The sequence below is a fragment of the Silurus meridionalis genome, chromosome 21, assembly GCF_014805685.1.
Source record: "Silurus meridionalis isolate SWU-2019-XX chromosome 21, ASM1480568v1, whole genome shotgun sequence".
Lineage (NCBI taxonomy): Eukaryota > Metazoa > Chordata > Actinopteri > Siluriformes > Siluridae > Silurus > Silurus meridionalis.
In genome coordinates, this window is record NC_060904.1 from 3,683,768 (window position 1) to 3,696,290 (window position 12,523).

General features: G+C 44.2%; 1 protein-coding gene across 1 annotated transcript; it reads left to right on the plus strand.

The window, feature by feature from the left end:
• The first annotated feature begins 4,714 nt into the window (after positions 1-4,714).
• csrnp1b (cysteine-serine-rich nuclear protein 1b) lies at positions 4,715-12,284 on the plus strand. Its single transcript, XM_046833538.1, has 5 exons — positions 4,715-4,892; positions 5,376-5,576; positions 7,267-7,526; positions 7,608-7,904; positions 8,908-12,284. The coding sequence occupies exons 1-5, from the start codon at positions 4,859-4,861 to the stop codon at positions 9,883-9,885; spliced, it is 1,770 nt and encodes a 589-aa protein (XP_046689494.1). The 5' UTR covers positions 4,715-4,858; the 3' UTR covers positions 9,886-12,284.
• Positions 12,285-12,523: the final 239 nt, after the last annotated feature.

Genomic DNA, 12,523 nt, shown 5'->3' on the forward strand with positions numbered 1-12,523 from the left:
CAGCAGAAAGACACAAAAGCCCAGCCTGGGTGCGCTCGCTCTCGCCTGGATTACTTCTCCCTGTTCCGGCATTTCTTTTTGGATTTTCACTAATGGTGATCGGATACTCAATCGCTCAACCGGTAAGCAAAACGTGTAATTGTGTCTGGTTTTATTATTATTATTATTATTATTTTTATTATTTCCTCCTCCTTATTGTGAAGCTCTCGCGCTTGGATTGTCGAGGGGGGGGGGGGTCTGCTCGCCAATCTCAGGCTTCTGATCTGAATAGTTTCTCAATGTTCCTCCTCTCGTCAGGGAAACATCTACTGAGGTCATCGATTTGGTTTCGAATTTCCGTTTACAGAATTAGATCGCTTTCATGGCGGAAAAATCAAAGAAAACCTGCGGTCATGCTGTTGTTAAATAATCTTTGATCTTTTTTTTTTTTTTTTTAATTGATTGATTGATTGATTCATTGATTCATTACTCCGGATCGGAATGGCGCCGCTGTCGTCATAAAGACGCACCGAGCTCATTGTGATGTCATAATATTTTAAAGGAAGCCACGGCAGATGTTTCGACGCGCCGCCGGAGTTTCCATTCGAGTCGAATAGATTGACTTTTGAACGTTTTGAGGAGGAAGATCGGTCGCTCGCGCGCTTCTAGATGTTCTCCAGGTGCGGTTTTTGATAACGACTTGGTGTTAATTGTCATTAGCGTGAAACCAGAGGAACTCTGCTGGTGTTGGAGGGGCAGAGGGGCGGCGTGTTGGAAATAAGACGCTGCGGTGTGATTCCTTTTCAGTGGATTCACGTTGGATTGATCTGCAGAAATGGCTTTTAATAATGAAGAGGGAGGAAAAATAAATAAATTTAATGATTCTGTAAACGAGGGTGAAATGTAGCAGAGGAAATGTGCTCAAAAGCCGTGTTTGATATGATGGGGGTTAATTTGGTTGGTTACTTGTTCCATTGTGCGGGTTGTGAATTCCTGTTGAACTCCTGGTGAAATGCTGTGATGCTGCTGGTCTCTAGCGCGACCTCACTCGGGCTGTTTGAGGGAATCATGTTTCCACTGATGAGAAGTGAGTCTTTTGTTTAGCTTCTGTGCCTGGAGCCAAATCATTTTTCTTTCACCCAGAATGCATGTTTCATTTTCCTGCTTTTGGAAAAGGAAAAAAAAAAATCAGGATGCAAAAATAGGATCTGTGTAATCATGAGATCAGGAGATCTAATGGATCTGTTTGCTTGGTGATCTGCAGGAAGAGCACTTCTGGTTCTTATCGCGTTCCTACGTGCGATCGTGCTCTTGCGAGAACCTGGAGCGCTCCGCTTTTGTCTCTCGGTGAGCCAAAGTGGGAGCCGCTGTACAAATCGATGTACTTCCTTAGACAAGTTGTTCTCACACACTTCTCCCGAGACAGAGACAGAGGGGGGTTGGGAAGACTGTTGTCTCCAAAGTGGTTGTAACCCAGGGGTCCCATCTGTTTTGTCAGTTTCAAGTCCTGGTTTGTGATGTACTGGATAGAAAGTGTCCCAGACTGCGGTTGACCCATGAGTCCTCTCCCTCCCTCCCTTCCTTCCTTTCCCCAAGCTGACCCACTCCTCCCCAGGGAGGTTTTTAGGAGTACGCTGGAAAGACGCTGCTTGTCCTTTATTAGCCTATTTAAAGCGAACGGGATCATAACCGGCCGAAAACGTCCCGTCCCTGCACTTTTTCCGAGCTTTGCATTTCTGATATCGATGCAAATTGTTCTGTGAGCAATCAAGATTAGGCGGTTTAATGCTCCCCAGGTAGAATCCGATTCTCCTCGCGTTCTCCCGCGTCGAACGGTTCGTTTTATCCGGGTGTGTAAAATTTCGTACTCGTAACGACTCGTAAGAAGGTGGCAAACTCTTAATTAGCTCCGGTTAATTGAGCCGGGGTCTTCGGTAGCCCTGTTCTCAGCATTCCTGACGTGGTGCATGTCCTGTTTCTTAATTGGGCCCCTAATTGACGTGAGTGGGAAAAAGTTTAAAAACGTCTGCGCGGACTTCTGTGACGATGCGTCTGAGGAATGTTTCAGAGCCTCGTGAGGTCGATCACAGGTTATCATCACGAGGACGGATTTTTGTCCTAGGCGTAGTCTCTCTCTTTTTCGCTCTCTGTAGTGAGATCGCCGGTACATCTGGGTTCGATAGCAGCGCAATGCTCTGTAAAATGCATCACCCTGCCAGAAAAGAATTCCTGTGGCTGGAGCCATCACTTTATTTATTTGTTTAACGTCCTCCTTCCCCTCCATGTCCCTCCTTCTCGCATGAGTGTACAGGCTACTATTTGGAATGGCTGTGTGTACTGTGTATGGGTTGTACCACAGGAACAGAATGTCTCTGGCACAGCTGAGCGTTCGGTGTTCTGCCTGACTGAAAGCACTCCTCCGACGGCACGTGCCAGCAGGTGGAGTGCTTCCCCTTTTGGGTCGAGGTGCAAAAAAACCCAGTGGCTGCGTGTGTTTTTCGTGGGCTGCATTTCCAGTAACTTTCACACCTGTGACTAAGTATGTCAATATCGGCGTTGTGTGCGGTGCATCAACATGCCCCAAGATCCTCCCTGAACTACAAGTGCAGGTGTTTGCAGTGTTGCGCAGGTTTTGTTGGCACGTGTGCAGCGGCGTGTCGCGTTATCTTTCGTGGATGTGCTGCACTGCAACCTGGCGGGGCAAAGTCAATTCTCCAGCACCTGGTGTGTGGAAGCGTGTGAGGCAATCGAGAGACGTGTTGTTCCGCTGCTCAGTTCTGAACTCTGGCAGCAGGTGAGAATGTCACTTTCAAACCCTTTACTTTATAGAAACTAGTATTATAAACTACAGACGATTAAAAAAAACGAATAAGGTTCCACTCATGGAACCGTGGACCATATCAGAAACATCTTATTAGCACTCAGTGCTGACTATGGTAGTAGATCTGGTTTCTCTGTATATGCGAGAGAACGGCGTGGGGAATTCCTTGTGGGGGCGCTGCCGTTCTCACCCTAACCGCCCAGTTAATGCTATGACGCCGCCGCGTAATGAATGGTCCGGCAGAGAAGGACGCACGGTCCACTCCATCTCGCCCGGCCGATCTCATCCCTTTGGATGGGCAGATTGATGGTTCACGACTCTTTACGGATGCTGTTCACCTCCGCTGGTGGGGAAGAGCCCGGTGTCAGTCCGTCGGTCCTTATAAAGCATCATATCTGTTTTTTAATGGATAAGCGTTTGGCAGAGGAGAAGATTGACTTCTGCTCAAATGTCAATCTGGATGATTTCCAAGGATTGCGCATGCCTTCGGGGTATGTGCACATACACACGCGGCCCCCTCGACCGGAACGCGCTCGTCTTCATTGTTTCTGCCTGTTAAACAAGATTAACAAATCAGGCTGTCAGGTAGGCAGCAGTCGAGACAATGATGACCCACTTCTGACACCGGGGTCCCGAGCTCTTTCTTTCTCTTTTACTATCTCCGTAAACCCCCCCAACCCACCCCACCCCCCTCCTGTCCTGATCCTTCTGTCCGCAGCTCTTAATTAAAGCTTCTCTGCTGTGCCTCATGGGGCCTTTTTCGAGGCTTTGTTTTCTGCCAGACGCACAGGAGATTTCAGGAAGGTGTAAGGTGATCTCGTGTGTCCTTGCAGCTATGTGTATCTGAGGTATGTTCACAGGGGCTAGATAAGAAACAGATGCTGTGTCCAGGTGCTCCAACACTTACTAAATACGAACAATTAGAAAACCATAATGGGTTCTAATGCTTTATAATGTGCCTTTTTTTTTTTTTTTTTTTCGCAAGCGCAAAACAGTTTGCTTATTGTTCTCTTTCTATATGCGAGCTCGAAGGGGTTTCAGTGCAGACGCTTGGATGCAGGCTCATGGGCTTGTTAAGACAAAGTATTACTTGTCCTGCTGCAAGATGAGACATGTCAGGGTTACTCTAGGGCTCGGATATACTTGGCTGTGCTTCGCATGCAAATCGTAATTTTTTTTTTTTAGACCCAGTCAGTGATAAGTCTCGATCGCCAGGACTGCAACAAACCAGCTTCATTAGAACGCTTATGCCCTTATTGTGCAACAGCTCACACAGTAGGGCAAACGTCACCGCCTCGATGGATTTGCTGTAGACGTTACTGTTTACCCAGCACATCCTTGCATAACAGGGAACGAGACGCCATTTGCATCGGAAGGTTCCCCTATGGAGAGACACGGGCACACCTGATTTTAGTATTGCGTGCCGTATTTTGGCGCCAGACGCCGTTTTACGCCGGAGTGTGCGTGCCCTCGATGTCCCACACTTGTGCAATGTCAGCACTTTCAGTCCAGGGTGTAATTAAAGCCGTGGCTGTTTTCTGAAATGCAAAGACCCGTCCAAGATCCTGGGTTTTCATTCATTTGCATGCCGTGGACTTTACATTCAAACATTCCCAGAACTTGGACAAGACATTATGTGAACAATAAACTTGCCTTTAGCGACGATCTGGTTGGAAGTGATGATTAAGTATTATTCAGATTTTTTCCAGACTTGTATAACGACCCAGACAGTGCTCTAGACTTGTATCATCTGACTGTCACTTCTCAGAAGTGGGCCTGTTGGTGGGAACTGAACTTGTTGTAACGTTCTGCTCGAGAGAAGTAAAAAAAAAAAAACACACCCGTGAAAGATAAAGGTATCCTTAAATTTTTTGTATTTATTTATTAAATCATGTGCGTGTTTTTATTTATTTATTTATTTATTTATTTATTTTTAAAACCTTGCCCAAAGGTATATTTGTACTTTCCTGTCTCCCTCCAGCAGAAAGTAACAACCCACGGTAGGGCTTGAGGAGGTGCATTAACTGACAAGGAATATCTTCAGGGCAGAATCGCTGCATGAGGCGAGGGGCACCAGGGGCAGAAAAAGCGCATGAGTCGCTGCATTCCTCCTACTTAACCGCCGGAGGCATAGACCAGCTTTTTCTCTTCTGTGCAAAGAATTGATTGTCTTCATCACGGCACATGCAGTCTCTCCGCGGGAGCAGTGGGAAAGAAGGACATTCGAGGGCTACATAATAAACATGCCTACTTGCTTGTGTGTGTGTGTGTGTGTGTGCCTGCGTGAATTCCGTTGACTTCTGTTTTCTGCTGATCAATGTGTTTGCTCGACTGATTGAATTTTGGAAAGCGGGTGACGGCTCTGATAATTGTTGACTCGTGCCAAAGGGACTTGATTGATCGCTTCCTGGACTCCTCACGGCTCAGGGTTTATAGTACAGTCAGCTGGTTATGGAAAAGGCCAAGCAGTTCGCGTATTGGAACCAAAGGACACGAGACGATGTGCGAAATCCAACAGGAACACGTATCATGTTTAATGTTAATCGTGAGGGTAATAAATCTTTATGTCCTACAGATCAGCACTTTAGAGCCATGAGTGGGCTTCTCAAGAGGAAGTTCGAGGAGGTGGAGGAGGACCCGTGCTACTCTTCGTCCTCTCCCTCGTCTCTCTCCTCGTCTGCCTACTCCGGCTGGGATTCGGATGGCGAGAGCTGCTACTCGGACACCCTGGACTCGACGCCCAGTAACCCGAGCTCGCCGGCAACGTTGCTCAGCAGTGAGTATGACTTCCTGTTTATTCATTCGGTTGATGCTCTTATCCCGGGTGATGTACTATATCTCATTCTTACATTCTCTACAGTTAAGGATTTAGGGCCTTGCTCAGGGGCCCAGAAGGTGGTGGTAGGATTTGAAGTCCAACATCTCAACCACTGAGCTTCCACTTATGCTTCCACTATAATCTCTCTGCTTTAAAAAAAAACAGTGCAGTAGTGAGGGTCCTCTGGGAACATATTTAGGAACAGCTTTCCTTTTTTTAGCCAGGAGAAGCCGCTGCACGTTGACAAGGTCACCTTTCTGAGCAAAAAAAATCTTTGTTTAAGGAATGTGCACCGCCGTGCATGCTGCATGTTCCTCTGCCGTTCCTCTGCCGCGGTGATGGAGATTGCACGAGCACTGAGGTGAAGGAAGCAGGGTAAACAGTTGTGAGATTCCCAGGATGGCAGGGCAAAGTGCCAGTGAGTGGGCAAGATGCCAAGAGAGACGGAGTGTGCTAAAACGAGTGTGTGTGGGTGGGTGGGGAGCCTGTGTGTACCTGCCATACCCTCAGTGCAGGTGCTAAATGAGAGCTGAGGAAGGTGGAGAAATGAACATGCGTTGATTCAGATCTTCATCTGAAAACTACACTTTGATTCATTAATTCATGATTCATGGTAATCGGAAACTGCTCAAGATCAAGTGAAGCCCCCAACAGAAAAAAAAACCCACAATGCACATTTCACTTGTGCACAATAACGAATGCACGAAGTCTGATGTGAACCGATTCGTTTTTAGACCTCGGAGGTCGGATTTTTTCCCCCCAAATACGCGAACACGTGTATCCAATCGCCCAGGCGTATGTACACAGCAGGATTCCCCGCAGGCTGCGTGTTTTAATGGAGACCATCTGTGGAGAATATCATGTTGATCCCTGCTACACACTTCTATGCAAGATTATTGTTGCATCCTCTTGAGGAGAAAGGTGGGCGTGTCTGAATCAGCGATGCAGAGAAAATTTGTAAAGTCAAGTTCCCACGTGTGCGTTTATCTGCGGTTTAGTCAGAAACCGTCTTTTGAATAAGTCTCATTCCAGTGCCTTTACCGCAAGAGGAACATTTGGCTGGTGATACTCTGAACTAACAACTGAGTAGGCTTCAGACAGCTGTGTGTGTGTGTGTGGAATGGCTGTGCAGCTCCAGTCTCTGCTCCATCTGGTGAGAAGTGTTGCTCTGACGGTCCTCCTTGGCGCAGAAAGCCTCGAATTTCCAACACGTTTATTTGCTGCATAATGCAACCGACAGCTTCGTTTCCCTTCCACCGGTCACTGCCAAAGGGAAATTCCTGAGTTGCCGATAAGAACAAGCGATGCATCTAACCAGAGGAGGGCTTGGTATTAATATATGTTCATATCTTCAATTCCCTGATAATATTTTTGAAAAATTAAACGATTTCCATTTCGGACGTATGCAGTGTATTACATCGGTTGTAGTGTTTGCATTGTCTGCCATCTTGTGGCAGATGATCGATAGTGCAATCCTGATGTTTCCACCCAATCCAAGTCGTCCCATTAGACCCGTCAATCTTCCTGAGGGGTTCCTAAGAAAAGCACTTTGGCATCATCGTGTTGTTTAAAATTTTCCCTTTGCTCTTTTTTTGCAGCCAACCTCTTAAAAACCTCTTTTTTTTTTTTTTCTTCTTCTTTCCTGTAGCCACCTCCATTCTCAAAAAGTCCAAAAGACCACGGCGAGGCAATGTGCAGTTTGATCAGGTGACGGTCTTCTTCTTCCCACGGTGTCAGGGTTTCACTAGCGTCCCTAGCAGAGGCGGATGCACGCTGGGCATGTTGCAGAGGCACAGCGCGCAGCGCCGCTACACGCTGGCCGAGTTTGCCGTGGAACAGCGCCACCTGCGGCACGAAAAGATCAAGAACAGGATGAAAGAAGAGAAACTGGAGGCTCTGAAACAGAAGGTGTGTAAAAAGTATTTTCTTAATGCATAAATTATAAGCAACAGGACATCTTTTAACTTTCCACTTCCCTTTTGCTAACAGCTGACGAAAAATGGTACCCAGGAGTCCGAAGAAGCAGAACAACTAACCGTGGATGATATCCCAGAGGACGAGATCGATCTCAGCAGCGTGAACCTGGACAGTGGGTCGTTCCTGCACCCTTACCCGTCCAAGAGGCGGCATATCATCCTGAAAGCGGCCGGTGTGAAGAAGATCGACAAGGAGGAAAAGAGGCAGCTGCATGAGCTGCGCATGTCACGGGAGGACTGCGGCTGCGACTGCCAGGGCTTCTGCGAGCCTGAAACCTGCAGCTGCAGTTTGGCTGGCATCAAGTGTCAGGTGGGGATCGTATGAACATTAGCTTTGGTCGGAGTTTCTCAATCCAGTCCTTTGTGCTGATTTTCCAATCAGAGGCTCAACAAAAATCTACACCATACTACAGGTCGACCGATTTTACCGAAAGCTAGGTTGGATCATAGTTGCCGATAACCGATTAATCAACCGATAGTTCTTCATAAGGATACTGGATAAAAAAAAAAAAAACTTTTATTGACCTTTTATTACAAAAAAGTGCTGAATCATGAAAATGTGCCAAGTGAAATAAATGCTTAACCAAAAAGTAACACTCAATAAATAAATAAAAATGACATCGAAAATAAATAGCATGGAGTCAGTGATTCACCTCTGGAGGCCGCTCTTGTACTGTATAACGCAACCCGGAAAAACTATCGGTATATATTTTTGCAGATAGTTCCGGCAATCAACCATCAGTGCCTAAGCAAAACCAAAGAATCGACCTTTACATTATAATCCTGCTTTTTATGTACTAATTAATTAATTGATTGTAATTATCACTGAGTAGAAGTGATTATAAAGGGTTTTTGGGTTTTTGCCAGGCTATAAAAAGTCATAAATTCGCTGTTCTAGGTCTTAAATAATTTAAAACAAGTCTTAATTTTCTTTAGTTTGTTAGTTTTCATGGTTTTTTGTTTTTTCTTTTGATAGTCCAAATATAATTAGCTGTATTACAAATACAAATCAGACCAACATGCTTTCTGTTATTGGAACGAATCTCTCTCGGATTGTATTGTAACACAGATGTAAAGCGAATTTAATTTTTTTTTAATCTATAGCGAAGTGCAAGTTTAGTTATATTTGGCTTGAAGAAAAAAAAAAAGAATTTGAGGCTTGGTTAAGGCCAGTTGCTAACGATGTATGTGTGTGTTTTTAATGTTGTGCTGCAGGTCTTAAATTTCATTCTTAAAGGTCTTAAAAAGTCTTACATTTGACCTGCAGAAACCCTGAAAGTATTTTCTTTATTTCTTTACCCCCTCTCTCACAGATGGACCACTCGTCCTTTCCTTGTGGCTGCACCAAGGATGGCTGCGGGAACACGGAGGGTCGCATCGAGTTTAACCCCAACCGCGTTCAGACCCACTACATTCACACCATCATGAAGCTGGAGCTGGAAAAGCGTCTGGAGGAGCATGCTTCGGAAAACGAGGCCACGTCGGAAGATCCGCCCGAAATGAACTCCGGAGCACCAGAGGGCAGGAACGAGCCGAACAGCTCGAGCTTTCATTTCAACTCCGAATTGGCAGCTGCTGGAGAAAACAGCTGTAGCAGTGATATGACTGACTCTTCTTGTTGTTCGGGTCAGAGCGAGGACTCGGAAGCAGCTGACGCACCTCCGAGCGAGCAGTCGTCTCTGGACGTGAACGAGAACGGACTTGCGCAAATCCTGAGCTTCAGCGACACGGAGAACGACGAATGCTCCCTGCAATGCAGAGACGCCGACTACACCCGGCAGCAGAGAAGGACCGAGCCGTCCTCGGTAGGGTACGGCATCTTCAGTAGCGTGGAAAACGCGGACGCCGACGATAACACTTGCACGCCACAAGCGGACTCTGTAGACAGAGCGGTGGCGGGCGTATCCGAGCTCCTGGACGAAAACGCGAATCAGGACGACGCGCTCTTTCACAGCGGCTCCATTCCCAACACGCCGTCTCCTACAATCGATAACTACATGGACCTCAGCCTCTCGTCGGAGTCTGACCTGGAGTTCTTTGATGGCTTTCCCTGTCTAGGGCCCAGCTCGCTGTACAACTCTCTCAAGGAGTATGAGCATTTGGACAACTTTTTTCAGTTTCAGCTGCCCGCCCACTCGAGCTTTCCGCAAGTCAACGACCAAGGCACCGGGCTCTTGGAGTCGCTCATTGGTTTGTCGGAATCTGTACCAGAACCACCTGCTACTTTCACAGACAATCAGATGCTGGAAGAAGCCATGAAGTTGTCCGTGATGGAGTACGTGAAAGTCTGAACTGGGAGGACTTCTTCATGTTAAACACTATGACACAATTGTAAATGAATACAGCTTTAATGTAATTTTGTAATTTATGGCAGGCTATCAAGGCTATCGACATTTGCGTTAGTTGCCTTGAAAATGTTAGCAGTCTTACTATTATTATTATTATTATTATTATTATTATTATTATTATTATTATTGCTATCAACATGGCAGCTACTATTTCGGTTTAAAGTCTCTGGCTGCCTGTTTGAGAATATTTGTACAGGAAGGTTGAGCTGAATTCGTCACCCACATTGGTGTTACTAATATTATTACTATTGATAAGATTATTTATATGAACTTTACACAGGGCACAGATGGGAGTCTTTTAAAAAAAAAAAAAAATTGCTGATTATGCACCTCAGGGACTTTTTCTAGCTTTCGGAAGCAATGTATCGTGACCATACATGGCTGTGATGGACCCTATTTGGCTCTTCAGAGAATTTCCACCAGAACTCGAAAAACAGCATTCGAAAAAACCCCCTTTTTTGGGTTTATATTTTTTTCCGTCTACGTTTGTACAGTCTGTACGTAATCACAAAGCTAGAGGAAGACTCCTCTTGTTCCACAAAACGGCTCGTTTGGGATCTATAACGGTACACGCATCACCCCAAAGGCTCCTCGATTTAGCACTTTACCTGTGAAAATCTCGAACGGAAAACTCAAGTTGGGGGCGGACGGGTTGCTGGCGTGTCGGGGTCGACTCCTTTTCGCATTCGCTAAAAAGGCGCCGCAGCGTTTTTTTTTCCTCGTCCCGGGACGTTCTGGGGACGTCGAAAACACAAATTTAGTGTTTTGTGTTATTTTTTTTATTAACACGTCACGAATATTTCAGTTTCAGAAACGCAAAAACACAGAAATTTCATACTCATTGTGGAGAATCATTGCATAACTGTGATATCTATTTACCATTACTACTTCTTACTCTATTTATTCCTTAGGATTTGAGTTTATTTATTTATCTCCGAACAACAACTGAATATCTGAGCCACTCTGAGCTCCGGAAAAGTGAAACATGCAGCACCTTTTTTGTTTTTTGTGGTTGCATTTCTTTTTTTTAATATAGGGGCGCTGTTTTTTTTTTTTCACGACCCTCCAATAGTGTGGAGCAAATTTCAGTTAAATTATTTCACGGTTCATTTCAGTAGTATACTAATTTATTCAATAGTGGCGCGATAATAATAATAAAAGAGCGGTGTTTGAAAGTTTACTCCATGTGCCTGTAAATCTAAGGAGCCATCGTTGCTGGTCTGTTCTAAAAAGTGTGTTAAAAAACAAACAAAAAGACACAAAACCTACCTATTTCCTAATATTAGAATTGCATTATTGCCCATGATGTTGCCTATGATATAGAGAATTACACTAAAATTTTATAATCTATGTAGATTTGAGAGAATTCTAATCTCTATCATTGACAATATGACTATTTTATTAAAAGGAAAAAAAAAGCCAATTTTCATCAAATATGGAAACGTTTGTAATATATTAATATAGCTACACATATAATTCTAAACTTTATTCTGGCCAGAAGTGAAAGATTATTTCTTTTGTAATGCTTATTATTATTATTATTATTATTATTTTTTTTTCTCATTTGAACCGAGTCTGATTTTAAGCTCAATTCCATTGTCCGAGAATGTTTCCGGCAGAAATGATTAAATAAAAACGTGGATGTAAATGATTAATTCAGAAAAATCGTTTGGATAAATTCTGCATATATTATGCAAAACAAAAAAAAGTACCATATGCAAGAAAAAGAGCAGAGTAAAAAATGCCCGTGAACGTAAAATCAAGGTGGTACTGCTGGTAACGTCCTCGACGGAGGAACCTGTAGACATGATGTACATACTCCATCTCCCACACTTCTTTTCTACGGCCTGTGTCGACGTACTAAAGCTATCGCATGTGAGATTTATCCACACATATGATTTGCGAACGAAAAACTAAAAAGAACCGAAACAAACCTGCACAATCAGAAACGTATTTGCTTTTTTTTTGCCTTCGTGTGCTGTTGTTGAAACACAACGTTCATTTCGGATCTTCAGAGAGCACTGCTTTTTCTCGAGTACGCCTTATTTCCTTGTAAAGATGCATCACTCCTAATGAAGAAATGGAAAATGATGGGTATTTATTAGGCATAATTATTGTATGTTTTGATCAATACTGTCAAAAGTGTTTCTTAATTTCATTGTCATTTATGTTGTACATATTTTTCAGCTTCAATGGTACTACAGAGCGAACCGAGCTGCTTTTTTTTTTTTTTTTTTTTTTTTATTATAATATTTTCACGCTCAACAGGTAAAAGCTGTTCGTTCCAGTCGTCGTTTGACAGTAGTTTGTCATTTCAAAATAAAAATTCAGCTTTTTTCGTACATTCATCTTTGTCTGAATTTTTCCTACTACTTTCCAGCACAAAACACACACACACACACACACACACACATGCACAAAGTTGAAGGCACACAATTGTATATGATGTCTGTGGGAAAAGGTAGCATTAAATGTACACACAAAAAAAAAAAATCTTGTGGCCAGGGGTTCACAAACTTTTGTTTATAATGTACTAATCCCATGAGAGTAAACGAGAGAGGCTTTGTTTAATCCTAAATCG

Coding starts and splice junctions, on each gene's coding strand:
- csrnp1b (XM_046833538.1), top strand. CDS start 4,859: ATGAGGCGAGGGGCACCAGGGGCAGAAAAAGCGC. Junction 5,577..7,266: donor GCCGGCAACGTTGCTCAGCA/GTGAGTATGACT, acceptor TCTTTCCTGTAG/CCACCTCCATTCTCAAAAAG. Junction 7,527..7,607: donor TGGAGGCTCTGAAACAGAAG/GTGTGTAAAAAG, acceptor TTTTGCTAACAG/CTGACGAAAAATGGTACCCA.